The 26478-nt window shown below is 37.1% G+C and overlaps 2 protein-coding genes across 9 annotated transcripts; one reads left to right on the top strand and one right to left on the bottom strand.

The window, feature by feature from the left end:
* CHRM5 (cholinergic receptor muscarinic 5) lies at nt 3162–6602 on the top strand. The gene has a single exon (XM_021403182.1). It carries the CDS (start codon nt 4351–4353, stop codon nt 5935–5937), a length of 1587 nt encoding a protein of 528 aa, XP_021258857.1. The 5' UTR covers nt 3162–4350; the 3' UTR covers nt 5938–6602.
* LOC110401757 (angiopoietin-related protein 1-like) lies at nt 5197–25953 on the bottom strand. 8 transcript variants are annotated; one of them, XR_002440572.1, is made up of 7 exons: nt 22881–25953; nt 20322–20461; nt 17837–17956; nt 15212–17301; nt 12090–12790; nt 9607–9756; nt 5197–5332 (listed from the first exon to the last, which is right to left on the bottom strand). XR_002440572.1 is itself a non-coding variant. In XM_021403204.1 (7 exons), the coding sequence occupies exons 6-7, from the start codon at nt 15357–15359 to the stop codon at nt 12090–12092; spliced, it is 849 nt and encodes a 282-aa protein (XP_021258879.1). In that variant the 5' UTR covers nt 15360–15380; nt 15906–15995; nt 17103–17301; nt 17837–17956; nt 20322–20461; nt 22881–25953; the 3' UTR covers nt 11150–12089. The 8 variants fall into 8 exon arrangements, 7 of the variants coding, with proteins under 7 accessions (XP_021258873.1, XP_021258879.1, XP_021258875.1 ...); XM_021403204.1 differs by lacking the exons at nt 5197–5332; nt 9607–9756 and having other exon boundaries at nt 11150–12790; nt 15212–15380; nt 15906–15995; nt 17103–17301; XM_021403198.1 differs by lacking the exon at nt 5197–5332 and having other exon boundaries at nt 8555–9756.

Here is a 26478-nt window from a genome sequence, read left to right as displayed (position 1 = left end):
GGCTTGCCTCGCAACAGTGCGTTTTAATGTTTTGAAAACAATGACGTTAAAGCCTTATGAAGTTAGTTTCTGCACCATGTGAGGAAAAAGAAAATAACCAAGCCCTGGCAGACACCTAGTCGCATGCAAGTCCGTGCAAAGTGAAGTCTGTGAGATGTTCCTGCACGCTCCCACAGTGCAGGAGCAGGGACGGCTTAGTATCTCGGAGTGAGGCTGTTTGCTCTGCTGTGCCTGAGCTAGAGGGTCTTCGTCCTGCGCCCAGGGAGGTTCACCCATCCCCCGCCCCACACTTAACTCCATTCGTTTTCCCATGCAAGCTGTCATTTGGAGGTACACGTTAAAATATCAATCTGTTTTCACAGGGTTTTTAAACCCAGTAATCCTCATAGAACAGTGCTGCCAGAACTCTCACACTGTGAAATCATGGGTTGTATATCTCTGCACTACCACTGCCCATGGTAAGGGTGGCTGCTAGGCCTTAACACACTGCAAACCAGTAAAATTAGCATGGCTCCGGTACCACATGCAAGCAAATAAATGTAGTAATGGGGAGCATCAGCAGCAAGCACGTCACTGAGACACCGGAGCAATTCCATGTGCAGCCAACACCGGCCTGGCAGGCCCAGCACTGAGCTAGAGCTAATAAACCCTGTCAAACCCAAGCTGTGCCTGCATCTGCAGCACAATTCATCTGTGACATGAACAATCTGCCTGCAGATAGCTGTGAGCTGACTATATGTACAGATTTAACAGCTCTCTCACAGTAATTAGTACTTACAGCTAGCTAAAAAAAAAACAAAAAAACAGCAATATTTGGCAACAAATAGCAAGTATCATTACAACTCACAAGTGTGAAGTTCATGCATCAGTAATTTTGAGGCAGATAGCAAAGTCGTGGTATTGTACATGTGCATTTTGATTTTGTAATTTAATTTTGATCTCCCTATTATAATAATCTGTTATGATAGACAATTAACATAAATTGTTACCATAGCACACTGAAGTCTCACTCACAGACAATGTTGCCTCGAGTTATAGAAAAACAGAACTGTAATATCACAATGTGTTAACAGAGAACTATGAGGCATGAGAGGATGCAGAATGAGAAGTTGATCCAAGTGGTCAAAATGTCAGGAGATCTTTTCATGAGAGCTGCTTAGCTACTGTCAGTTTTCATAGGTGTCAGCAAAACAGTCAATTAGGGAGAAAAGATGATGATAGTGAGAGTGATTTACTTGGTGATAATGGCTGAGTTTGTGTCATTGATTATAGGGAACTCATACCAAGCATGAAGAACAGCACTGGAGAAAGCAAACTGTATTTGAAAAAGATAATAGGTGTATGTAAGTAAGAGTGCTGGTGTAAAATTGGTACGAAGAAGAAAAATAAGAAGGGAAGGAAAAGTGTGAAAAGCCTTCAAAAAGAAAAGTAGCAGCTAAGTTTTCATATAACAGGGGAGAGGACCTCTGTGAAGAGATGAGCTGTTTGCAGCTTCCCTAAATGTATCACTTTGGGATCCCTTTGTGAGGACACTTACCCTCACAACACACTTCTGTCTTTTGTTTATATATTAATTACAGTGTATATATCATATCATCTGTGTTCCCCCTACCGAAGTCATTTCAATCCAAGAGCAGTTGTGTTAGGGCAACAACAATTTCTGCTTCTCCTTTTGCTCTGTGGTCTGCAGTCTACACAGGGTAGCTTCAGAAGTCTTTCCTCCTGATTTCCAGTTTTAGAGAGGATAAAAGACCTGAGAGAGGAGCACACTTGCTCACTTGCTACCTATTGCAAAAGACAAAGCATTGCATAGGGAAAAAAAAAAAAAAAAAGAGGACAGAAGTTCAATCTCCTGTAATCTTCCTAACCTGCTGCAGAACCCCAAGTGTTAGGCATGGTTGGTTAGCATGGGTTGCGTTTGGACAGGCTGATCTTGGAGATCTTTTCCAACTTCAATAATTCCGTGATTCTATGATTCTAACATAGAAGGCAGCCAGTTAATAGAGGTTTATTAATGTGCCTGATTGACATTCATACTTGATGCCTTTTTAAGACTGTCTCAAGGCTTTTCTGAAATCTTCTCACTTGCCAAACAGCCACGAGCACTGGCAATGTTTCAGTTATGTTAGTTGTTGGGGCACAGAGCACATCCCCTTTCTAGGAGCTCAATTAACTAAGTTAGAGCTTAGCCAGCTGAGGTCAGCTCCTCTGGTAATAAGAGCTGTTGTGGAGAAAGCAAGAAGCAAGGGCCTCCATCTCCTTTCCCTAGTAGATTTCTGCAGACTCCAGAACCAGGATGAAAATTCTTCCCTCACTTAGGGCTCGTTAGGACTGCTGTGTCACTTCAGCTATTCTTGGCTGCTAGGCTGGCTCCTGAGGCCAGAGAAGCTAAGTGTACAGATGGTCGATATGCATATGTTATGATTACTATGGTTATTGCTAGGCTACAAGTCCTATACGGGAACTAGAATCCTGTTGAGCTAGGCTCAGTATGCATTATGCATAGATAGAATACAGACTTATGGGCATCTAAATATAAGACAGGAGATGACAGAGAGACAAACACAGATGGTGGAGCACCACTTTGGTTAGTATGATAGCCAGTGGTCTCAGTACACCAGCAAGCTTACTGCTATCAAATCTCATCACAAGAGATAATCATTATGGAGTGTTTGAAGAATAAATATGGTATACTTTTGTGGATACTTGGAAGGCACTGGATAACAAAAGTGAAGGGAAAAATAAAATATAAAAGAAAATATAAAGTAAAATGACAATGGAAAATATTATTTTCTGAAAATTCAGCAAGTGGCTATAAAACATTTATATATTCAGCTGATATTGATCTATTCAGGAGCCCACTACTTGGCACTAAAATAGATGACAATGTGTGAAAAGTACAGGCTGGAAAGCTTGCAGTTAATGCAAGACATTTGCGAAGACCAAAGAAAATAATGTTCCAAGATGAAAGATGAAGATGAGTGGTATGAATGGAAAGGAAGGACTACAAAATAGAGATCTTGTAGAGAGAGGATCCTGAAGACTTAAAAGTTGGACTTTAATAGGTGACCTATATGATAATTTTAGCTGAACCCGTATCAGTTACAAAAAAAAAAAAAAAAAAAAAAGGGATCTTCTTACTCATTTTTTTACTGACTAGATGGCTGATAAATTTAAACGTCTTCTTCTATTTCTGACTTGAAAACCTAACAACTATCTGATTATTCCAAAATTACATGTCCCATAAAGATTAAGCATCAAACAAGTGATTGACATAATCAGGTGTGATGGAATAACTCAAAACCACCAGAGATCTGTGGAAGAAGGTAATTGCCTGATTCGGGCATGCATTCTCAGAGACAAGAAAACAGCAGTGAAGTTACACCATATTAGAGAGACTGTAGGAAGGTACAGACATCAGAGATGTATACATTAATATAATAACAGTGGTTCCATTTCCTTCTACTGTTTATGCAGTCTACAGTATTAAATCGTTTTTGTTGCAGTTTGTCACTGAGGTTATCCACTGATGACTCCTCTTCATATTACTCATTTCTATCCCCACCCTACTACTCACTCACCCAATCCTTCCAGCAGTTCCACACCTTACCCTGCTCAGACCTTCCCATAGGGAAAAGTCTTTTCTGCCTAACTTATTTTTCTGAAAATATTTTTTTTGTCCCTGCCTATTTGCTTAACTCTAAAAATTCCCCAGCAGTTGTTCTAAGCACTTCTAACACCTAATTATTTCCCAGTGCCACCATGCCAGCATGGTTATTATCTCCCTATGCATCTTCAGTTCCCTCGTGTTCCTTTTCTGCTGATGGTTTCCAAAACAGTGACTTCCTCAAATTTTCCAAAGACAATTTCTGAAATCTTGACATATCTTCTACACAGTATTGTAAGAAACAACACCATGACTCACTGTCTCATTACACTGCAAAACTTTGAATGTCTGTCTTTAACAATATGTAGAGTGTCTTCTAAGGTATTAAAAATGTAAGAGCTTGTGTGATTGAACATCTTAGGAAACAATAGTTATTTTGATTGCATTTAGAAATGTCATAAGATACCAGAGTAGATTGTCCTTGAACACACGTGTGTATTTTATTTATGTTCACAATGATAGAAACAATTATGACAATGCAGAAAGAGAATACAAATAATTTGATGGATTGCTTTATAAGTGTTTTGAGGTAAATCTAATGGAAGTCTGTGCCTTTTAATGAGCTGCTTGCTTTTTCTCCTTTTTCCTTTGATCTTTACAGCTGTCTCCAAAAGATATTTTCAAATACAGGAAGCAACATGCAAGAGTGCTAAGATTCTGATGACAGATGATCAAGAAAAAGAATGGAAGTAAATCTCTTCAGCAATTCTACTGTTATAAACAGTTCATCCATCAACCATAAACAGTTAGAAGGGCATAGCCTCTGGGAAGTTATTACTATTGCCACTGTAACTGCAATTGTGAGCTTAATAACCATAGTAGGAAATGTTCTTGTAATGATATCCTTCAAGGTCAACAGTCAGCTCAAAACTGTTAATAATTATTACTTGCTCAGCCTTGCCTGTGCAGACCTCATCATTGGAATATTTTCTATGAACCTCTATACCTCTTATATACTCATAGGCCATTGGTCTCTTGGAAGCCTGGCGTGTGACCTGTGGCTAGCTCTGGATTACGTAGCTAGCAATGCCTCTGTCATGAACCTCCTAGTCATCAGCTTTGACAGGTATTTTTCTATCACAAGGCCTTTGACGTACAGGGCTAAACGCACGCCCAAAAGAGCTGGCATCATGATCGGCCTGGCGTGGCTAATCTCCTTCATTCTATGGGCACCTGTAATATTGTGCTGGCAGTATTTTGTGGGTGAACGAACAGTACCCCCTGAGGAATGCCAGATACAGTTTTTATACGAGCCTATTATCACCTTTGGTACTGCAATTGCTGCTTTTTACATTCCAGTGTCAGTGATGACCATTTTATATTGCCGCATCTATAAAGAGACTGAGAAACGTACCAAGGACCTTGCTGAACTTCAGGGTTCTGAGTCTGTGGCAGAATTTGAGACGATAAAGCCTCAGAAAGCTTTCCTGAAGTCTTGCTTCAGTTGCAAGCAACAAAACTTAGTCAAAAGGGAGAGATGTCAGGCTTCCTGGTCTTCATCCAGTCGAAGTACATCAGCTACAGTGAAGGCATCCCAAGCAGCGAGCATGTGCACTGACTGGGCTAAGGCTGACCAGCTGACCACCTGCAGCAGCTATGCATCTTCAGAAGAAGAGGACAAACTTGCCACTGATCCTGTTTTCCAAGTAGCTTACAGGAGTCCATCTAAAGGTAAGGACGAAGAGTTTAATGAAAGGGAAAGTAAGGATATTGTTGTCAAAGACCAACCTGAAGAAAATGATTTTGAGACCCAGCAATACTTTTTATCGCCTGCCATAGGCCAAAAAAGTAAAAAATGTGTGGCCTACAAATTCCGCTTGGTGGTTAAGGCTGATGGCACTCAGGAAGCCAACAATGGTTGCCGTAAAGTAAAAATAACTCCTTGTTCTGCTGATCTGTCGAAGGATCCTTCCATCAAAAGCATGGATCCAAATATAAATAACCAAATCACCAAAAGGAAAAGGATGGTTCTTATAAAAGAACGTAAAGCAGCGCAGACTTTAAGTGCCATTCTTTTGGCTTTTATCATCACATGGACTCCCTACAATATCATGGTTTTGATCTCCACATTCTGCTCTGACTGCATTCCTCTGACATTGTGGCACCTTGGATATTGGCTATGCTATGTGAACAGCACTGTTAACCCCATGTGTTATGCTCTCTGTAACAAAACTTTCAGGAAAACTTTTAAGATGCTGCTTTTCTGCCAGTGGAAAAAGAAGAAAGTGGAAGAGAAACTGTACTGGCAGGGCAATACTCGAATGCCATAACTACCCCTATATAAGAGATAAAGGAAAAAATAGAGACTAACATACCCCAGTAAAGGACTTTTAATTCTGTATTTTCGAAGCTGTTGTTTTATATGCCTATGTGTTAAAAAAATAGTCAGCAAAAGGTGATCCTTTGCATGAAAGCAGTGTGCTTGGGATAAAGAAGTCTTTTGTTGCTGACGGTGTTCATGATTATGCAGTAGATCTGCATTAAAAATTATTGTGTTTGGGGTCTTCTGTCCTTTCTTCTGCCTGAGAAATTGTAGTGTGTCTTATGAACTTCTAAGAATTAGCGTGTGATTGTCATCCAGTCATCAGGTCAGGTTATCCAGCCTCTCTCCCGGTAGCGCAGAACTGCTTTTTCCTACAGTTCCTTTCCTCCTTTCTGCTGTATTATCTATTTATTTTTCAATGGAGAAAGCAATGGAACATGTTCTACTTCTGTTTTGAGGCTTTTCCACATGCTATTGGAAGGACTATTTAAAGAGGGAAATACTGTTATCCCCAATACTAAATGGGTGGGGAGATTCTTAGTACTCCGAAAGAATACACCTACTATAGGAGAATGTAATATTGAGAAAATTTCCACTTTAAGAATGTCTTTTCTGGGGGACAGAGGAAGGGCCCTGGGGGGAGGAAATAGATAATGTATTTTATATAACAAGAATCCAATCCCCATCTCAGTTCCATCCTGCAAGTCAACATCATCTAAAAATGATGATAGTTAGCAGATATCTATGAATTTGTATTTCTTCATTTCCTAATACCTCAAAAGGAAATCTTTTAAATGTATGCAGTAGTGACAATAGTACTAATCAGAACTGACTGTAACGGACACAATTTGTCTATTTACAGTAGAGGACATAAGGCAAATCCTTCTTGCAGTCTCTCTATTGCACTCCCCCTTGCCTATGAAGTTTCCCGTAATTATGGAATGATGCAGCACACAAGCATGCACAAAAACGTGCATTGATGCCCTGGAAATTCACCTATATATCACAAAATTATTGGAAGCAATGATAGAACAGGAATTTCTGAATGAAGAAAGATTTTTAAGTACATTTTCATATAAAAGTATTGTGTTTTCATAGCACTTTTGTCTCTAAATATCTTTACAAATACTAATCAACATTAGGTGTTTGGAAACAGAAGTTATCTACAGTCACAGTCTCCCAGTCCAGCAGAACTTTGTTTGCTACAGCACTGGAGGCTGGAGACAACCCCTCCTTGGGCTGTGGCTCCTGGGACTCCGGGTACGGCTGCAGTGAGCTGATCACCTGTCTGCTAGCTGAGGTTTGCCAGGGCTTCAAATGTGGTAAAGACATTGACATGCCAGTCTGGTATCTGTGTTAGATTGGCAGAAGTCCCACACCTTTGACCGAATAAGTGCGGGAGGGCGGGACTGCTTTTAGCACTAAGCCACTGAATGGAAACGATGCCTGGCTCATAGTGGTGGAAAAATATGCTAGTGGTGACAGGGTCATGAGGAGCGAAATCTTAAAGTACACAAATGCTTATGAATAAGAGAGAAAGAACTGAGTCCACATCACAAAGTTCAGATTCAGTTCTAGCCTTTCTGTCAAAATTCAGGGTGAGACGCTCTGAAGTATAAATTTGGGCCAATGTTTATTTTTTAGCTATTACACGTTTGTGGGACATTGTAGTGGTGATGTGACCCAGCTGCACATTTCAGGGATTGTGTTAGTCATCCTGAACATACAATTGCTCTCAGCAAAATCGTTCATATAATTCATTATTGCATCATCATCATATTTCCCTGCAGATATATAATTCCTTCATGTCTGCAATCACAGTACAAGTAATTAATATTTTTTATCCTCAATCTCCAGAGGGGAAAACTGTCAGTGAAAGATTAGCAGTGTAGTAATGTAAAAATATGTTCCCTGAGTTCACTTGATTGAATTTTTAACGCACTACACTGTGCCTAATACTTCGTGTGCATTAGCATATGACTGCTTATTAAAGGAATGCATTGGTCTTTACAAAGACCCTTTCATCAGTTTTCCTCTGTAACTACCCAGAGTTTTTCCTGTGTGCAGTAACTACGTACATGTCAGTTATTATAGTGGGTAACTTTATATTACATTGGTTCAGACATTCAGTAAATTGTGTTTGATTTTTAGCAAATGAATGTGTTCCCCTGAGGCACAAGCTGTAGTTAAAGGCAAAATTCATGAGATAGTAACAATTCCTGCTAGCTGTGGTGTTATTTCTAAAGTAAAGCACTGGCTTCTACTTCTGAAATTAAATTGAATATATTTTCTTGGTTTTGGCTTCTGTTGAACTAGAGTGTTCTGTAAATGTTTATGGATTCTGTGCTCAGTAAATGTATTAGAATAGATGGTGATGGATGCAACAATGTTGGTTCGATATAAATTGTGAAATATGTGCTCAAACTATGCTGCTAACACTTCACAGTGTAAGAGGTTACACTGCCAAATCCGGGTACATTGTAAATACCTAGAATTATATAAAGAGCTGTTTGTCACTTTATTGTTATATGGGATGTTTACTCTTAAAAAAAAAAAAAAAAGAAACCACAAAAACTCATTAGAGTGTGAGTTAGTATTTAGTTTCTTAATTTTTTTTTTTTTTCTCTATAAAGATTCCTTTAAACATGTGGGACTTCTGCAGTGTAAAACAATCTTGTTATCTGTATTTCTCTTTTAATGAACCTTTTACTGATCCTTTAATTGATTATGGTCATGGTCTTGTGAAAAGGACTTTTTTAAAATTGCATTTTATTTATACATACATATGCATATATATATCCATATATCTATGTATGTATTATCAATATAGTTGTATAAACATACATCCCCAACTAAGCTTTTCAGAGACCTAGCACACTTAAATATTTTTGAATATTGAATTTTCCCACAAAGGAAACTGAGGTCAGAACTGAGGGGAAAACTGAAACCAAAGGAGATACAGAGAAAATACTACAAGAACCTGTAAAATAGAATAGTTTATTAACTTAATTCTATAATTTAGTTACTGATCATAATTATTCTGATCTATAATTATTCTATGCACTTCAATTAATAATTGCTGTTAATTGTTGAAAGGTATTTTTGTATGCGGAGTTTTGTTCCTCATCCCAATTGTACCCATAATGTGAACTGCATTGGGTTATATGGACTTGAGGAGTCCAGAGATCCAGAGATACACTTAGGCACTTAATCCTTAATTGTACTTCCTTATCACCCTATATATTCTGTTCCAGTTTTAGAGCCAAGCCTCATGAAAAGCCCCAATCCCTACTTTAATTATTTAATGAATTATTCTGATCATTTGATCTCCTACACAGAGCATTTCTAAGAAGTCTGTATCACTGCCTCCTTGTCAAATTCCATACATGATCTATGTCAAACTAACTGAACTAATAAATCTTAATGCAAATGTCCCTAAGGACAGTCATACACTTGAAAGAATAAATATGGCACTGGGAGGTGGTAAGTATATTAAATCTAAATCAGAAGTCATTGTAACAATTAAAGAATCTGATGTCAGTCTGGAAGATAGTGTTTTATCTTAGAACACAGTTATTGTGGAATTGGATACTCAGTTTGAAACTCAGAATTGAATACCTGCAGACTGTTACCATATTCTGTATTTTGAATAGAATTTTGTAAAACACTTCCTTACCTTTTGTAGGAAACAGTTTCCAATCAACCCTTCACAGTTTGGGATTTCTAAAATCTTCTTATCGAATTAAAATATTTATACACCTCTTTCTTCAAATTACTCTGTCATATTTAGTGGACATATGCACTTCTACCCACTCTGGATTAATAGCTTTAGGAAAACAAGCAAAAAAACCAGAATTAGGTAACTTTCCTCTGGAATTAATTTTCTTTCCTTTCTATAGAGATAGAAGTAAAATGAAGGAGTCACTTGGGTATTAGGAAAACCAAATGACTTTCCTCAGATGTTCATAACAGACGAGCTGGAGTTACCATTTTTTGTATAGTCAGTGGCTTCTCCTTTTGAAATGTCTGTCCAAACCTGAGCTCCAAAATGACATGTCCTTCTCTTTAAAAGCTTTAGAAAGAAGTGTTGATGAGTGGATTGGAATATTCCTAATTATTTTCATCCTCTTTCCTAAATCCAGCTCTTGGAGTATTTTCCATCCTTTGTTTAGAAGCATGGAACATACCACACTCCATGACTTCCATTAAAGTCAGTGCTTGAACTGTGTTAATCTTTGTCATGTTTTTGCCTGCAGATCTATTAATACCATTTATTACTATATGTTAATCTAATTCCCATACTGGAACTCAGTGTCAGCAGAGGTCTGTAGGACTCCAGTTAACACTAGAGAGTGCCTCCAAAATTGGACAGCTGGATTTGGGCTGGTGGTGCCTGAGTTGTTCATGCAGCATACCTCCACAAGTCCTTTCCTACAAAACACTGCAAGCAGGACGAGTGAGCTGCTGAGCAGGTTATTTGCCTTTGAGGATCAGATACAGCCTGCTGGCTTTCAGTTGTGTGTTTCTACGTTAAAATTATTCATACTCTTTTTTGGCAATTGGGTGACAATCTGGCTATCTTGATGGGAATTTGGGTAAAAGCTATGGGAGACCTGTTGATTTTCTTGTATCTTCATTACAGCTTTGGAGGTTTCCTGATAGAATTGCAGCAGAATCCACATTAATTGACTTGATTACATCAATTCAATTCATTTCATACATTCATTCATTTCTTTCTCTATCGTACATCTTTTTTTTTTAACACAATTTGAAGGGGAAAAGATTAGCTGCTGCAAAATATACATATATGCTATATTGGCCTCGCCTGCACAACTTATCTGTATCTCTTTCTGAAAATGTTGCAGTGCATTGTAAAAAATAAAATTTTCTTTTGTGACTTTTCCATTTTCCAATTATTCTCTCTTCTTAAGTAATCCCGCCAGTCTTGGTCTTTTCTAAACACAGTACAATTTATTTGTCTCTAAATTAATTTTCATGGAAATGTCAAGATTCCATTTTTTAATTAAAAAGTAGATCTTTGCCAGTATCTGTTGCCTGAGTTTCTGCAATTGAAAATCTAAAGTAAAATACAAGATATTCTATTTATTATCCTGGCAATTTGTAAACTACAGCAATGAAAACTCTTAAGTAGTTATTCAGCTATTTCAATTATATTGAAATATGTGAAATAACCCCGTCATTTGTACAAGTAAACAAGATTTTCAAGGTTACCAAAACCAAAATCCTTTTATTTATGATTTTAAAATGGATGAAGTCATCATGAAATGTAAAGGTTTCTCTTTGTGTTACAAACAGGAAAAAAGGCACTGTTTAAATGAGCTCAAGGTTGAGTGCCAAAACAACTGAAGCTAGCACATGTAAAGTAGAGCTAACACTATTCTTATCTCATAATGGTATTAAAAAAAAACAACAACAGCAACACCTTAGCACTTCATGGAATAGGAGGGAAAATTCAGAGGAGCTGTGGGGTAGTAGCCTTTACTTGGCCTTGGAGTAGTCGCTTTTAATGGGAAAGCTGATGAGGCCATTAGCTCTGGGTGCTCTAATAAGAAGGAAGAAAATACTGTGCTAAATAATTCATTAGATATAGGATCATTAAAGAGTAGAGATAAAAAGTCAGTGAATGAGAAAAGAAGCCATTGCAGATAAGGCTCATACCAATTAAAAATATTAAAATATCTTTCACTAAAGGTAAAAAGGAAAGGCTTTATGTTACCCTATGGTACACAATACTCTCTGATAAGCATTTTGTAAATACAGGTACTTCCCTTGAAATTTCCTTCTTGCATAATTTGTGAATATGTGCAGTTAATGATGAAAATTCATCCTGGAGAAAAACCTTCTAAAATTCATGTGTATGCATGTGTATCTGCTACAAGACATTGTCTCTTGCATTTCATACCTAACTCCTCTTACGGCCAAAATACTATAAAATGGGTAGTGTAAATCTTTTGTTAGAGGTCTTCTATTCTCTTTTTTGTGATTGGTAGATATCTATATGTTTTAGGTCCAATCCTGGACAATATGCTGTCACAAAGCCCTTGCAGAGGCTAAATTTTTCATCACGATTACTTATTTAATTAGTGTGATTTTACTTCAGAAAGAATTGATGTTCCATTCAAAGGGTACATGGCTCACCTACAGTTCCTCCTTCTGACATGAACAAGAGTTAGTTGCATATGGTAGGCTGTGGTCAATGGGTTTGACCATCATCCATGAAAACTTGCACAAATGCTTCTTGTTGCAGTCCTTCTGCCAGTATATCACATTCCTACGGTTTAGATTTGCCCCAGCACACGCATCATACCACCATCCTCCCCCAGGAATACCATTGTGTTCTAATTTGGCACAATTCTGAAAGTAATTGTCATTGTCTCTGTCCTTGGTGGTGAACTTCTGGTTGTCGTGGAGGTAAGCTTCTGTGTCCAGAGTCAGAGCATCTGTAGCATTGCCTTTGTATAGGCCGACCCTGATTCGGTATTGAGCCTCTTCATCTTCAATACGGAATGGTTCATACTGTCCCCATTTGATTTCAGCGTTTAGGTCTACAAGTTTAACTCCAAGTACATATTTCACAGAGCCACCAGTTAACTGATGCATGTACTCATTTCCTAACCAGTGGTTGTCATGAACAGAGCCAAAACCATATTTGTAATCCTGCCATGTCCTATCAAAGTCAACAGTACTGTTGGCTGTAATGTGCTGGATTACTGTCCAGCCACCATCCTGCATGTTACAAGAGACAACAATTAGGTCTTCCTTTGGTTGGATGATGTAAAGACCATCTCTGGCATTTCCTTTGGAGCGCTGAAAAATCTCAAAACAATCCCTTAGGTAGTCTAAGTAGGAAAAAAAAAAAAGTTTTAAATTAAATTTCTGTTCAAGTCATAATTTTTTTAAACACTGTCCTCCACAGTGAGTGCGTGATTACCTTGATCTGGCTGGAAACTGACTCAGGCTGACTTCAGCCCAGATGGTGGGCATACACTTGGCTAAAAGGGGATGATTTGAGGGCAGAACACACAGGAAAGTTTCTGGAAGCTTTTGTTATAATTTGTAATACAAAAGTGTAATTTTATTTATGGTGGAAGTATGGTCGTAAAGCCAAAAGGTACAAACAGACTGTTCCTTTTCCTCCAGTTCAAATAATCACTCACTAGTTCCTAAGAGGCATGTGATTATACTAGGAAATACTTGTAATTTGTATTTAACAAAGAATTTGTAATTTATATTTAACAAAGACTTAACCATTTTATGTCTCTATTGGAAAATTTCTTAAAGACCACCTGTGATGTAATGACAGCTTTTCAGACCCAGGAAATTCTAAGTTCTGTCCTGACAATAACTGATAGGCATTTAGATACTGTATTTAGAACTCAGTTGTTTTGTTTTCAAAGAATCATTCTTTCGGGAAGCTGGAATATTTCACGGAAAGCATGGCAAGATGTCTTTTTTTTTTTTTTTCTCCTCAGAAATTGAGAAAAAACAACTAAGGAAAAATATTTCCACATATAAAAATAATAAAAGCTCAGAAAACAACACTTTTCCTTAACAAAAGCATTGACCAGAGAGCCCCTGCTAATCCTTTACTGAACACATTCATCCCTGGTTATAAGCTGTCATGTAGCATGAGAAGAGCTAAACTTTTAATCAGCCTTTGTTTTGTTAGGGTAAATTCTGTTAGGATAAAAAAGTTCTGCTGTTATTTAGTGTAAGATCAATCTTCTGGTCTTTAATTGTTTTAGAAGCTTTTCAGCTGCAAATTTATCTCCTAGAACGTGAATTAAATTTACACATAGTATTGCAGATAGCCTTATATGGTGCCACTGATTTATTCCTAGTCTTTTCAGAAACACTTCTGCCGATGAATTCAAGGATTGAACTTGTAGCATTTAGTTTCCATTAATCTAGACTTCAATCTTTGGATCTTTGTAGCTGGTAAATCCTAACCTTGAAGTAAAACCTGGAATTTCCTACTTTATTTTTATTCCATCAGTACTACTCAAGAATATCTGATTCTAATTTTTTTTTCTGTAATATTCTGGCTCTTTGTATTAACATATTTCTACATCATGTAGAGAACTAAATTTTAACAGCATATTCCTATTATTGCTTCAGTATACTTAGTAATACTAAAAAGTTTGCTTAGAAGCAAACATTTCCAGTCTCCCTTTGACTTTACTGTTTACTTTTCTACCCAAGTCATTGCCCTTTTCAGCTTTTACTGAAATTACAATGCACCATTACTTTCTCTGATTTTAATATTAGTGTATGAAGTATTGTACTGTAGTCTTTGAAAAGTCCAGCTGGACTAAACCTATTGAATACTATTATTCGTAATATCCTCATTGTGTTAAATATAGCCTTTTGTATCTGATATTCAGACGTTCGCTGGTGCTTCTAAGCCACTCAGGGCAGATTTACAGAAGTATATAGGCTTTCTGAGTTCTTACTTCTCGGCCTTTCATTGCCTAATAGAATTTCCAGCCATGAATACAATACTTTGTCTCAATACTATCTGCAAGAAATTATCACACATCCTGAAAGAGCAGGACTTCATACATAGTCACATAAAAACTGGACCACAGTTTTCAGAGCATTCACCTGGTAGACAGTCTGACTCCAAACCTGATCCTGCAAGTTTACAGAAAGATCACTTAAGTATACAGTGGTTTTCAAGCCAGCGATATACACAGTGACACTTGTATTTACCCAGTGAATGTAATTCATGCAAAACAGAACAGCTTCTATCAACAAATTGAGAAAACTGTTTAAACTGGTTGTTACAGAATTAACTTGAAAAGTGAATTTTATAGACCCTCAAATGCCACCAGTCAAGGGAGGAAAACGAACCAAACACACTACTCCTTTTGTCTGCATTTTTATGTGGGATTTACTCCAGAAAATGTGTTAGAAAGCCTACCAAGTAAGACCTTGCAAGCTAGGCAGGCGGAGCAATATCTCAATTATAACTATCAATGAGGTTTAGATCCTTAGGTGACAGAAGTAATCAAAATATGATTGTCAGTGAATAAATCTTTAAAGGCAAGAAAATATTTTTTAGACATTTATTTTTTAGACTGTTAATTTCTCTTGAATTAGGTGTCATCTGAGCAAGAGATCTAAAGATTTTGAACTTTGGGATAGGACATTTCAAAGTGCTGTTGCAGGGCAAACTTTGAAATATGCTGAAAATATTCCACAAAGCAATACAGTAAAACACAACACGCACCCAGATCACTCACTCCCTTCATGAATACCTTTTTCATTGACGTTAGCCAGTCTATCATAACCTCTTTGAGAGAGAAGGTGGGCATTAGCCAAGACCACTGCCTCTTTGGTGGTCACCGACATGGTGCAATGAGAGAGCAAGATCAGAACCAATCCTGCTGAACTCTTCAACAGCATCCTCCTTCTGAGTCAGTCCTCCTGCAGCAAATCACAGCTATAATACAGACTGCAATTGAAAATGGAAAGGTTTACGACCTTTAGTACAACTCTCTCTCTTTCAGGAGAAAGGTATTGAAACACCTGGTTTCAATATAGTGAGCATCTGTCAAAATTGGCTTCTTCCGTCTTTCAAGAGCATCTCCCTTTCCTGATGTTTCACACTACTTCTAGCTGGTGGTTGTTCTGACGTGGAGTCCTGTGTTGTGTCACTTACATTGCACCTCACCTCTCTTACCTTGTGCCATGATAGACGAAGAAAAACAACCTAATTATCTGTGATAAAACGCAACAGAAAATAATGTAATGACATAACTTAAAAAGACATATTTATCAGAACTGAAGTTGCTTATTCCCCATGTGTGTAAATTGTATTGAAGCAGAGGCACTGATGGACAAGCTGGCACAAACAGGAGCACTAGCTCTGCCAACTCTCTGTAGTTCAAACAGCACTCAATCCCATGCCTTCCTAGTACTGTGAATATTCCCATAGACTAGAGAACTCACTTCAGCAATTCTGGACTATGTTCTGGATGAATTTCCATCCATAGCTGTAAAGAACAGGTCACAGGCTTAACTCACAGGCTTAAATCAGATCTGGAAAAAGAAAAGCTCAATAAACAAAGGAAAAAGGAACTTTTCCACTTTTCTTCAGTCTCTTCGAGACACACAGGGGTTCAATATATAGAGTCAAAAGAGTTTTGAGCCTCATTTTGTCCTCCTTTTTGGGTTACATCTTTAGTAACTCTTCATCCAACACAGAAAGAAGTCTCAAGGCTGTTATTGGGGTCCTCACCTAAGCAAATTCCAGTCTGACTGAAGAGGAACTTCTGTATCAGAGTAAGCTCAAACTGAATAGGGATAACATTTCCCATGCTCTCCAAGGTCAAATTTGCTTCAAGTTTAGCCAAACCCTTTAGATGAAGGCTGAGCGTGTATCTCTAGCAAGCAGCTCTTTGGTCAGAACTTATTTCCTGCCAGCGTCAGCACAGGGCCTATATAGGCCAGCTCCTTTCTCCACAGCAGTTTACATTGCAACAGAGCCACATTCCTTACGAATCTAAGGATTCAGCAGCAGATCCAGTAAACAGTTTTCCAGAGTGAAAAAGTGTTGAGCACATTTTTTAAAATGTTCAAAATATACGACTGTAATAGAAGTCAGGCTTGAGAATTAATTCTTATACTTACCAGACAGAAAACCAGCCAAACAGAATTTGCTTATTCTACTTACAGCTATACAATAATAATTCTGATATACTATTAACATACAATTTCCTATTACATCCAAAGCTGGTTATTTGACATTGAGAGACTGTAAAAAAAAATTACTTGCCATGAAATTCAGCACACGGTTTCCCCTACAGCACTTAAGTTCTGTTGTGTTTGCATTTCCTACTGTCATGTACCCCTTTCACTGAAAGCTTCTATTATTATTTTAAAAATTATTATTATTAGAAATGACTGTAAATCTAAACCTACCCTACCACCATCATAAAACTTTAGGAAATCTGTATTTGGATCCAGAGCTTCTAGGTTAGCTGTTTCTCTTTTAGCATTTTTGAGCAAGTCGGTATTTTTTCTTCCCTCATATTTATAGCGCCCATTGAAATGCTTTACAGATCTATTTAGTTTTAGAATAGAAAAACGGTATTATAAGTTATTAAGAAAGCAACTGAGGAAAACAGCATTAGGAAGGCACCTTACCTCTTCAGTGAAGCTTGAAGAAACAAGTACACACGGCTGTATGAGCTCATACTCTACAGTTGTACTTTGCCTGCTACTGAAGTCCAGGTGAATAAATCAGCTCCAGCACACTATCTCAAATGTAGAAGGGTAGCAAAATTGCATCTTCATTATTTCACACTGTGCTTACTCTGGTGGACTTTGCTCTGACATATTGCACCTGCAGGTAAGAATATATGAATCATAAAGAACAAAGTTCTTCCATAAGGATTAAAATAACATCATAACCAAATTAATTACCCTGATTAATAAATACATCATTTTCCTGATTAATAAATAGACCTTACAATAGCAAAGAAGTTTTATTTCAGAAAATTATTTATGTTGCATATAAAACCTGGAGGTAGATGCTGAAAAGTGCTATGTCATTTTGCACAGGTAAATTAACCAGATGTGATATTGCTAACCACATTTAAAATCATATAGTCAACTTGATTTTAAAGCATAAGGAACAAACCAATTGAATCAGTCCAAAAACCATGTCGTTCCTTCAGGCTCATTCACATTACAGCATGAAATTAAAACATGAAGTACTGCCTCAAAACTATAAAAAGAGAAAAACAAGCAAAAGCAGAACAGGCTGGTCAGTAGGTTTCTATTTTAGTTTATTTGGATTAACAAGAGTTGAATAACATTCATTTAGATCAAAACAGTAATGAAGCAGATGAATTAATTGTTACCGTATATTCTTGTACCTGAAGGTTGTGTTGTCTATCTGGATGACTTCTAGATGATGTCTAAACTAGAGTCAAGATGAGCCAACACATTTGTACTCCTTGATCCAATCTGCAGCCCAGTTTGAGCACTTCCTACCCCTGAAAAAAAAACACAGTTAAAGTGTAGAGAACATGTAAGTCCTGTGTAAGCTCTACTTGAGGATTTGTTCTATGCCTAATTCCTGTTCTTCAATTATTCATTCTCAGTGAAATCACAACATACGAAGACTTATATTGCATACACAATTAAATACATACACTTAACAGAATGTATTATGGAAGATTTATTTATAACATTTAAAACTCACTGATATTTCTTTTCATTTTTAATCTACAGGTGACACTTTACTATACATGTGAATGGCCACAAGGAGTCAGAGCAGTACCTTTTCTCCAGCACTGATCAATCACAGAGAAAAGCTGAAGAACACATTTTCTATGCTTCTGTTATTATCACAGATTCATAGAATTGTTTGACCCTTAAAGGTCATCTAGTCCAACTCCCCTGCAATGAATAGTGACACCTAGAGCTAAGTGTCCATTCTAGAGCCCTGTCCATTCTGACCTTGAATGTCTCCAATGATGGGGCTTCCACCACTTCTCGGGGCAACCTGTTCCAGAGCTTCACTGCCCTTACTGTAAAAAACTTTTTCCTTATATCCAATCTAAATCTCCCCTCTTACAGTTTGAAATCATTTCCCCTTGTCCTATCACAACAGACCCTGCTAAAGAGTCTGTCCCCTTCCTTCTTACAGCTCATTAGATATTGAAAGGCCACTCCCAGATCTCTGTGGAGCCTTCTCTTCTCCAGGCTGGACAGCCCCAGCTCTTTCAGCCTGTCCTTGTAGGGGAGGTGTTTCATCTCTCAGATCATTTTTGTGGCCCTCTGGATGCACTCCCATAGGTCCATGTCTCTCCTGTACTGAGGACTCTTCATCTGGATGCAGTACTCCAGGTGAGGTCTCATCAGAGCAGAGTAGAGGGGCAGGATCCCCTCCCCCAAGCTTCTGAGCCTAATTCTTTTGATGCAGCCCAGGATACAGTTGGCTTTCTGGGCTGTGAGAGCACATTGCTGGCTCACATCCAGCTTGCTGTCCACTCATATACCCAAGTCCTTTTTGGCAGGGCTGTGCTCAATCCTTTTGTCCCCTGGGTCGTACTGATAGTGCAGGTTGCCACAACCTCGGTGAAAAACCTTGCATTTGGATTTGTTGAACTTCATGAAGTTTTCCTGGTCCCACTGATCAAGTCTGTCTAGGTCTCTCTGGGTGACATTCTTTCCCTCAAGTTGATCATGCTACCCAACTTGGTGTCATCTGCAAACTTGCTGAGGGTGCACTCCAACCCGCTGTCAATATCACTGGTGAAGATATTAAAGAGCATTATGAAGCTCAGGGATTTTCTGATTATTGTGGTTTAACCCAGCAAGTGGCTCAGCACAACAGTTGTGTGGAACGGGGAAGAGAAGAAAAAAAACTAAGTAGAACTCAATGGGTAGAGATAAAACTATTTACTAAGATAGAGAAAAGGAAAATAGTTATGACTATATACATATAAATGTATTTAACAACTGATACACAAGTAATTACTCACCTCTCCCCCAAATGATGCCCAACTAGCCCCCCAAGCAGTGAAGAGATCATGAACTCCCACCCCTTCAAAACTCTTTCCACTTGATGCGATATGGTATGGAATATCACTTTGGCCAGTTTAAGTCAGCTGTCCCAATTCTGTTCCCTCCCAGCTCCTTGGGCCCTTCACTGTGACTAGCTTTGGCTCAGCAGGCAACTATAAACATCAATGTGTTATCGACATTGTTTTTCTCCTAGAACCAAAACATAGCATCATACCAGACACTCTGAAGAAAACAATTCCATCCCAGCTGAAACTAAGATATTGATATCCGTGTTTGACATATCTAACTTTTAGTTAGCATCAAGCTTTATAAGTTTTGACTAGAGAATGAAAATACTGTACTGTATCTTATTAAATAATAATACTTTGAAGACATACAGATCTTGCTGGAATAACATGCTAAGGAAGTGCAGGAGAAGACACCTTCCCACTCCGTCCATTTAAAATAGACTTCAGAAAATACCGGTGACTTTAGTGGTGAAAGGTCTCCTATTACCTAGCTATAAATTGGGATAGGTTTGTTTTGTGCCTTTGATTTCTACGCTTTCCATCACTGTATATCTCCTCCCCTTTTTATTTACTGTCTTCCTCTTTGCTTCTCTTTGATTTCCACACTTTTATCTGTACTGGAAGAGAAGAAGTGAAGTGGGAAACATTTAATCAGAAGAGAAGTAGGGTAACAGCAGTTGTTCACTTGTGCTCAGAAAGGCAGCTATTTATGTAGATGAAAACTTTGAACAACAAAAATCATTACATATTACACCTTAGCAGGTGTGAGTGACAGGCTGGGGGGTCAGAGACCCTGCAAGGTGCAGGGAGTGTACCATACCTGCTGTGCCTGGCTGTGTGCCGTTGTGAAACAGGCCAGTAGCAGGACAATTCTGGCATACGACCTGTCCTGCAGCTCTCCCAAATGAACCACCTTTCCCTGGGTTTTTGGTTATGTCCTCCAAGTGCTGGGTTTAATTTCTGTAAGTGAGTAATTAGGCAGTTTTTAGTTAACGTCATTTTCTAATTATAATAACAATTAAACGTTTGTTCCAGCAAATACTGCAGTTGTTATGAGTATCTATGATACTCTGCTCTTGATTGAGTATTCTGAGAACATTTTTTCAGTCCTGAAAATGATGTAATCATCCTAAGGCAGGACTACTTTACATTGGTATGGTTTTGTCATATACATCTTTTAAAATAATAATTATTGTATTGACTTGTTAGCCATGTTAATTAAGATATTTAATGTCTCAACCCAGTGACTGCATATTCCTTCTCCACAATATGCTGAGGTTTCAATTATTTCTCTGAATCTGCTTGTCTTTAATTAGCAAACATTATTTTAATCTTACCAATGCAACTATTCTTTTTTTTATGGTAATTTTTAAAAGGTGTTTTTTAATAGTTCTCTTTATTTTAACAAGTATTAAAAAAAATATTTAAACAAGTTAATTTACCCTTAAAAAGGAAGAATTTGACTGAACAACTTATTTCTTCATCAGGTTCTGATGTTAGTTGCAAAGACAACTTGGATACCATAGTGCAGCTAATTGGACTGTTTTTGTAAGGGATATGAAAAACGTTCATATCTGACCCATATAGTGAAGTCATCAGTTCCAGCAAGGGCAAAAGAGTGTTACTTCACAAGTTAGTTTAGTTTATCTCAGTAGCCTGGATAAAAATATCAGCAGCTGCCAGTAAATATTATGGCAAAGAGTTTGGCACAAGCTAGAAACTTGTGTATCCAGGTTCTTCAAAAGGCTTCAAATAGGGGATTTATGAATCAGTACTGTTGCCAGAAACATGTGCAAATGCTTTCATACAGCAATCTGTTCAGCATAACAAGGAACTCAAAAGACAAAGTTCTAACAACGCAAATGACGTATAAAATATAAAAAAGGTCTCACTGAATAGTTACTTCCAACAAAAATTTTGATAGATACAGAAGACTGCTCAGCAGGGCAGGGGAAAGGACATAGGATGACATCAACCCATAGAAACACTTCTGTGCCTTTGAACAATTTGAACTGAATTGCTTTGCAACCCTGGCTAAATGCACTTTTGTATCTTCAAATAGGAACAGTTACAAAAAATGTTTGTAACAATTTTTACTCCTGCTTCTGAGTTGGAAATGGCATACAAAACATGAGTTTGTCTAACAAAGCAGGAACCAGTTATTTTAAACTGCTGAAACTCAATACACTTAACACTACTTTCAATACAGCTTTAAATCTTTTTATGTATTCATTATTTGTGAGATGAACCATTATTTGGAGAAATGAAGGTACCTATCCTTGATTGAACATAAACCATACAAATGCTTGGAGGTTCCAGATGACTCCAGTGGAGCACAGTAGGAACCTGTTTTTTTAAAAAGGGAGAAAAACAGCGAGCTATGTTTTAAAACTTAAAAAACAACAACAAACCCGCCAAACAAACAAAAAAACAGGTTGATAAGGCAATGAAAAGCATCCAGAATAGATTTATCAAGAAAGAAATCACACTAAATGATTCAATTTTTTTTTTCTATTTGATAGAGTAATGGTCCTGCTGGAAAACATATGAGTATTAAGTATAATGTAGTTGGACGTTAATAAGACTTTTAACACACAAAACAAAATCCCTTTGCTCTGGAAATTTTAAGGTGAGATGTACGTTTGAGAGGGATGCTACAGACAAGTTAATAAATTCCTTCCTGAAAGCAGGAGTGAAGAGACTAAACAATACACTGAAAATGACCTTATGCCTTTTGTTAAATGATAGAATGCTTCTCTAGTAATGAACAAGTTAATCATGAACAAGATGGTTAAGAAGTGTAATGTGTAAGGCACTGATAGTGGGACTCCTAATGTTCGTTAACTAGATCATGAGTGTCCAACATTTTGGCTTGCCTGGGCCACACTGAGTAAAAAGCAATTGTCTTGGCTGCATATAAAACATATAATACAGTTAATGTACGTAAGTATCAGAACTTGATGATTAATTTTTATTTTATTAAAACACAAGAAAAGAGAGAAACAAAAACATAAAATTAGCGGGTTGGACATATATGATCTAGATGACCTGACAGCATACAGTTTAAGCAAAACTGTAATGATGCTAAATTTGGTGGTAGAATGGGTAGCTAACATAGTAAATTGCAGAAGTTCAGCCCAGAGACCATCAGAAGCTCCCTGCAACCGACTCTTCTGTGATCAGTTATTTGCACTTCAGAGATGAATCTTAGACATATCTAGCATTTCATATTTTATCCAGATTTGGCACATTACAACATGTCATTCTAACTCTTATTTTAACCACTGCTCATCTATCTAAGTACCACTCAGCTTTTGTTTGGAACAATTTCTACTACTATAACCAAAAAAAAAAAAAAAGAAAGAAAAAAAAGACATACAGTAAATTCAGTAACATGCAAATCTTCTTCATGTCAATACACCAGCTTTACCTCAGGTATCTAATCAGAAACAAATAAAAACAAGAACAACAATAAAACCAGTTAAATTACTTGGTAAGTAACAGAACAAATATTCTATTCAACAGTTTTAACTGAATGTCAGCACCAAGATTTTCAGTAGACCATGGGTTGATCTCTGATTTGAATCAGTTAACTATTAAGTTATTATTTAAACAGTTCAGTTTAAATATTGTAGCCTAACTTTGAAACATGTGAGTCTAAAAATGATTTTCTCATCTGGGACAAGAAACAGCTGGGAGCATTGTCATGGCAACCATCTCATTTCCTAAGAGAGATTCTGTGACTTCTGTTGCAATCCAGCAACCTCGCAAATAGAGTAGAACAGCTAAGAAAAACAAGAAAAGGGAGGAGGTTTTCAGAGAACTGTAGAACCACCAAGGTTTGAAAAGACCTCCAAGATCATCTAGTCCAACCATCCACCTATCACCAATACTTAATACACTTTATATTAAAGTCTATCACTTTAAATGTGATGGATTAATGCAAAATTAAGTCCATCACATAAAAAAGGTGCAAAACAGCTAAATATATGAAGGACAGCATGCAAACTTCTTGTAATATAGATTTAAGATTGAATGAGGCAAAACTCTTCAGGTGAGTTTCTTTCCTACTAATAAAGCAGGCTGAAAGCAGCAGATTACTTTTAGGTTTAGATACTGGGATTTAAGTTGCTCAGTCTGTCTGTAGCTCCTCATGAAAAATGTCATTTCCTTTTTTTCTTTTTTGCCCTAAAAGGAAAAACTGTAAATAAATTGTTTTTTTAAATATTTTCAGTGAACTCTGGCTGACTGTATCTTTCTGATATTCTCTTCAGAGTATACTTGCAGGGTTTGAAACATTCTACAATAGAGTAAGACTCAAACACCTTACAAAGAAAGCAGTGCAGCCTGATCAGATCTTTCCATGACAAATGACCTCTCCACCATTAGCTGGCTACCTGGTGATAGAAATAATTGGTCGCTAACGTTGAAGCACTTGTGCTTTCAAGTGATGTACACAATTATTTCTGCCAGCACCAGCTGAAAAGCATTTGCTAGAGCAATTTCAACAAGACCTTTGTAGTCCTCATAAAAATGAAGGGCAAACGTATGTGAAATAAACTGTGTAAATAGCACGTGAAGAGAATCCACAGGGAAAGAAACTGAAACAAAAGACGGAATATCAACAGTACAGTGAAATCCAAGAACAACGAGCAGATTACAAGATGAGGTTTCTCAAGGAATATCGACCGTCTCTAGATTCACACACGTAACCTGCCAGGGACCCCTACAAAGCTACAAGTAGAAATTAGTTTCATGAAGGAACTGTCTAAATACTTTCATCACATATACTGTGGTTCAGTTCTCTGAATGCTTTTAGTAAATACGACAGCGACTGATACATATTCCACTATAAGCCTGTGTTTTAATAATTATTCCACCCCTCATTTGAGGTCCTCCTCTTTGTATAACAACAATATTTACTGTTGAAAAAATATAACTTAAGCTTAATCTTAATCCTGAACTTAGATATTCCTTATCTTTGTGGTGTTTAACTACCATAGCAAAGAAATTAGGTCTGTATTAATGCAACTCTTATGTTTCACACCTGTCAAGTTCAAACAATTTGAACCACATCTGTGATGTGGATGATCAAGAAAACCAACTAGTAGGAAATCAAACACTCCTCCCCGCTCCCCAAAATTAGCACCAATGTATAAAACTTGATTTTATCATGATTCCAGGAACGTAAAATCTTACTGATTATTTCTCAGGATTGTCCTTGCATCTGCATGATGCTCAGCAGACCCATGCCTTGCAGGTCAGCCTTTGATTGGCTTTTCAGTTAGCACACCTTGTTCTCCCATCTTAAACTGAAAAGGAAATGCTACATGGGCATAATGGAAAGTTTTAGGAGGAAAGGAAGGAGGGAAGGAGGAAAGGAAGGAGGGAGGGAGGGAAGGAAGGAAAGGACGGAAGGACGGACGGAAGGACGGACGGAAGGACGGACGGAAGGAAGGAAGGACGGACGGAAGGACGGACGGAAGATAAAAAAATCCTAGAAGATTCCAGAGAGCTTTTCTAATATTTAAAAAAAATATGTATTCATTTAAAAAATCTTCTTGAACTTTTTTCAAATTAGTTTAACTACATTTTATATTAATATATAAAACTGTACTCAGTTTTAAAGAAACAGTTCAAAATCAAATTTTTGTCAAAAAACGACATGAAAGGTTTTCTTTCTTTTGCATATTCACTTCCACTTGCCCTTGACTGAATGACAGTCTTTAATTTTTATTCCTATCAGCCATGCAGAACCAAGTACTTAATAAAAATAGCTTAACTCCAATCCGTTTTTGTGCATCATCAATAAAAGAGCTAACTAGCTAAGTTCCACTTGCAGAGAGAATTATGTTGTCATTAAATCTTCATAACCATACCGGAAACAAAGCATTACATGAGGGTCACTGCCAACGTAATTTGAAGGAATAATACAGTTCTAAAAGTAGGCAGGCTTTTCCTGAAGAATCTTTAGTCTAATTTTTGATGATAGAGGATTCATAATTTCATATGGATTTTAAAACAAAAAGAAACAAAAATAAACAAACTTAAAAAAAAAACCACCTACTTGTGACTTGAAGGAGCCTTCTACATTTAATCTGGAAATAGACTAAAACTAAATACTATACCCACAGACAATTTTTTGAGTACAATATCCTCACACAGTATTGAGTTTAAAATATCCATTAAGATAAATGGTCCTGTCTTTATGGACACTAAAATGATTAGGGACTTTTGATATTCTATTTTTTCCACAATTGATGTGAATTGCTTTTTGGCACTTAAAGTGTAGTAACACATTTTTTATTTAGTCAGTCCATAACCAGACTGTGGGCAAAGTTTTTGTTTGTTTGTTTGGTTTTTTTTTTTGTGGGTTTTCTTTTTGTGTGTGAATATATATGTATTTAATATACTTTTGCAAATATTTTTGAAGTTATTTAAAAATATTATTAATAGGTATACATACATGCTCTGACAAGTGGAAAGGTGCACATTCAAAAACACACATACATAATTTGTAGACAAAAAAATAAAGGAACATCAACTTGAATCTAGTTAATTAAAAATAAATTTCAGTACTGCAAGGAACCCCAATGCTATCACCATACTTTAGTTTTCTTCATTTTTTTAATCATTTTCTTTTGTCCCTTACTGCTACACAATATAAACAGTTAGAACAACTGATTACAAAAGAAATAGAGAAAACCATAAAACACTCCACAAAATGAAAAACTAACAACGGTAAAAAACAACAAAACAAACAAACAAACCAAAAACACCCACAGTCCCGAGAAAACCCAACATAACTCCACCACTAATTTTCATAGAATAATTGCAGGTACTACTTGGTTGACAATTTTCATACAGTAGTGTAGTACATGTTGACAAATTTCCAGATGCAAAGGATGGTAAGTGCACAACAGATGTTTCACACTGTGAAAAAGCGGAAGTCTTTAAGGCTGCCGAGTATTTTGACT

This window comes from Numida meleagris, chromosome 6 (genome assembly GCF_002078875.1).
Source record: "Numida meleagris isolate 19003 breed g44 Domestic line chromosome 6, NumMel1.0, whole genome shotgun sequence".
NCBI classification, from domain to species: Eukaryota; Metazoa; Chordata; class Aves; order Galliformes; family Numididae; genus Numida; species Numida meleagris.
Note: the sequence above shows the minus strand (reverse complement) of the source record. Positions and strands in the feature narration are given on the sequence as shown.

Coding starts and splice junctions, on each gene's coding strand:
- CHRM5 (XM_021403182.1), top strand. CDS start 4,351: ATGGAAGTAAATCTCTTCAGCAATTCTACTGTTATAAACAGTTCATCC.
- LOC110401757 (XM_021403198.1), bottom strand. CDS start 15,359: ATGCTGTTGAAGAGTTCAGCAGGATTGGTTCTGATCTTGCTCTCTCAT. Junction 12,791..15,211: donor GGCTAACGTCAATGAAAAAG/GTATTCATGAAG, acceptor TTTCCTACTTAG/ACTACCTAAGGGATTGTTTT.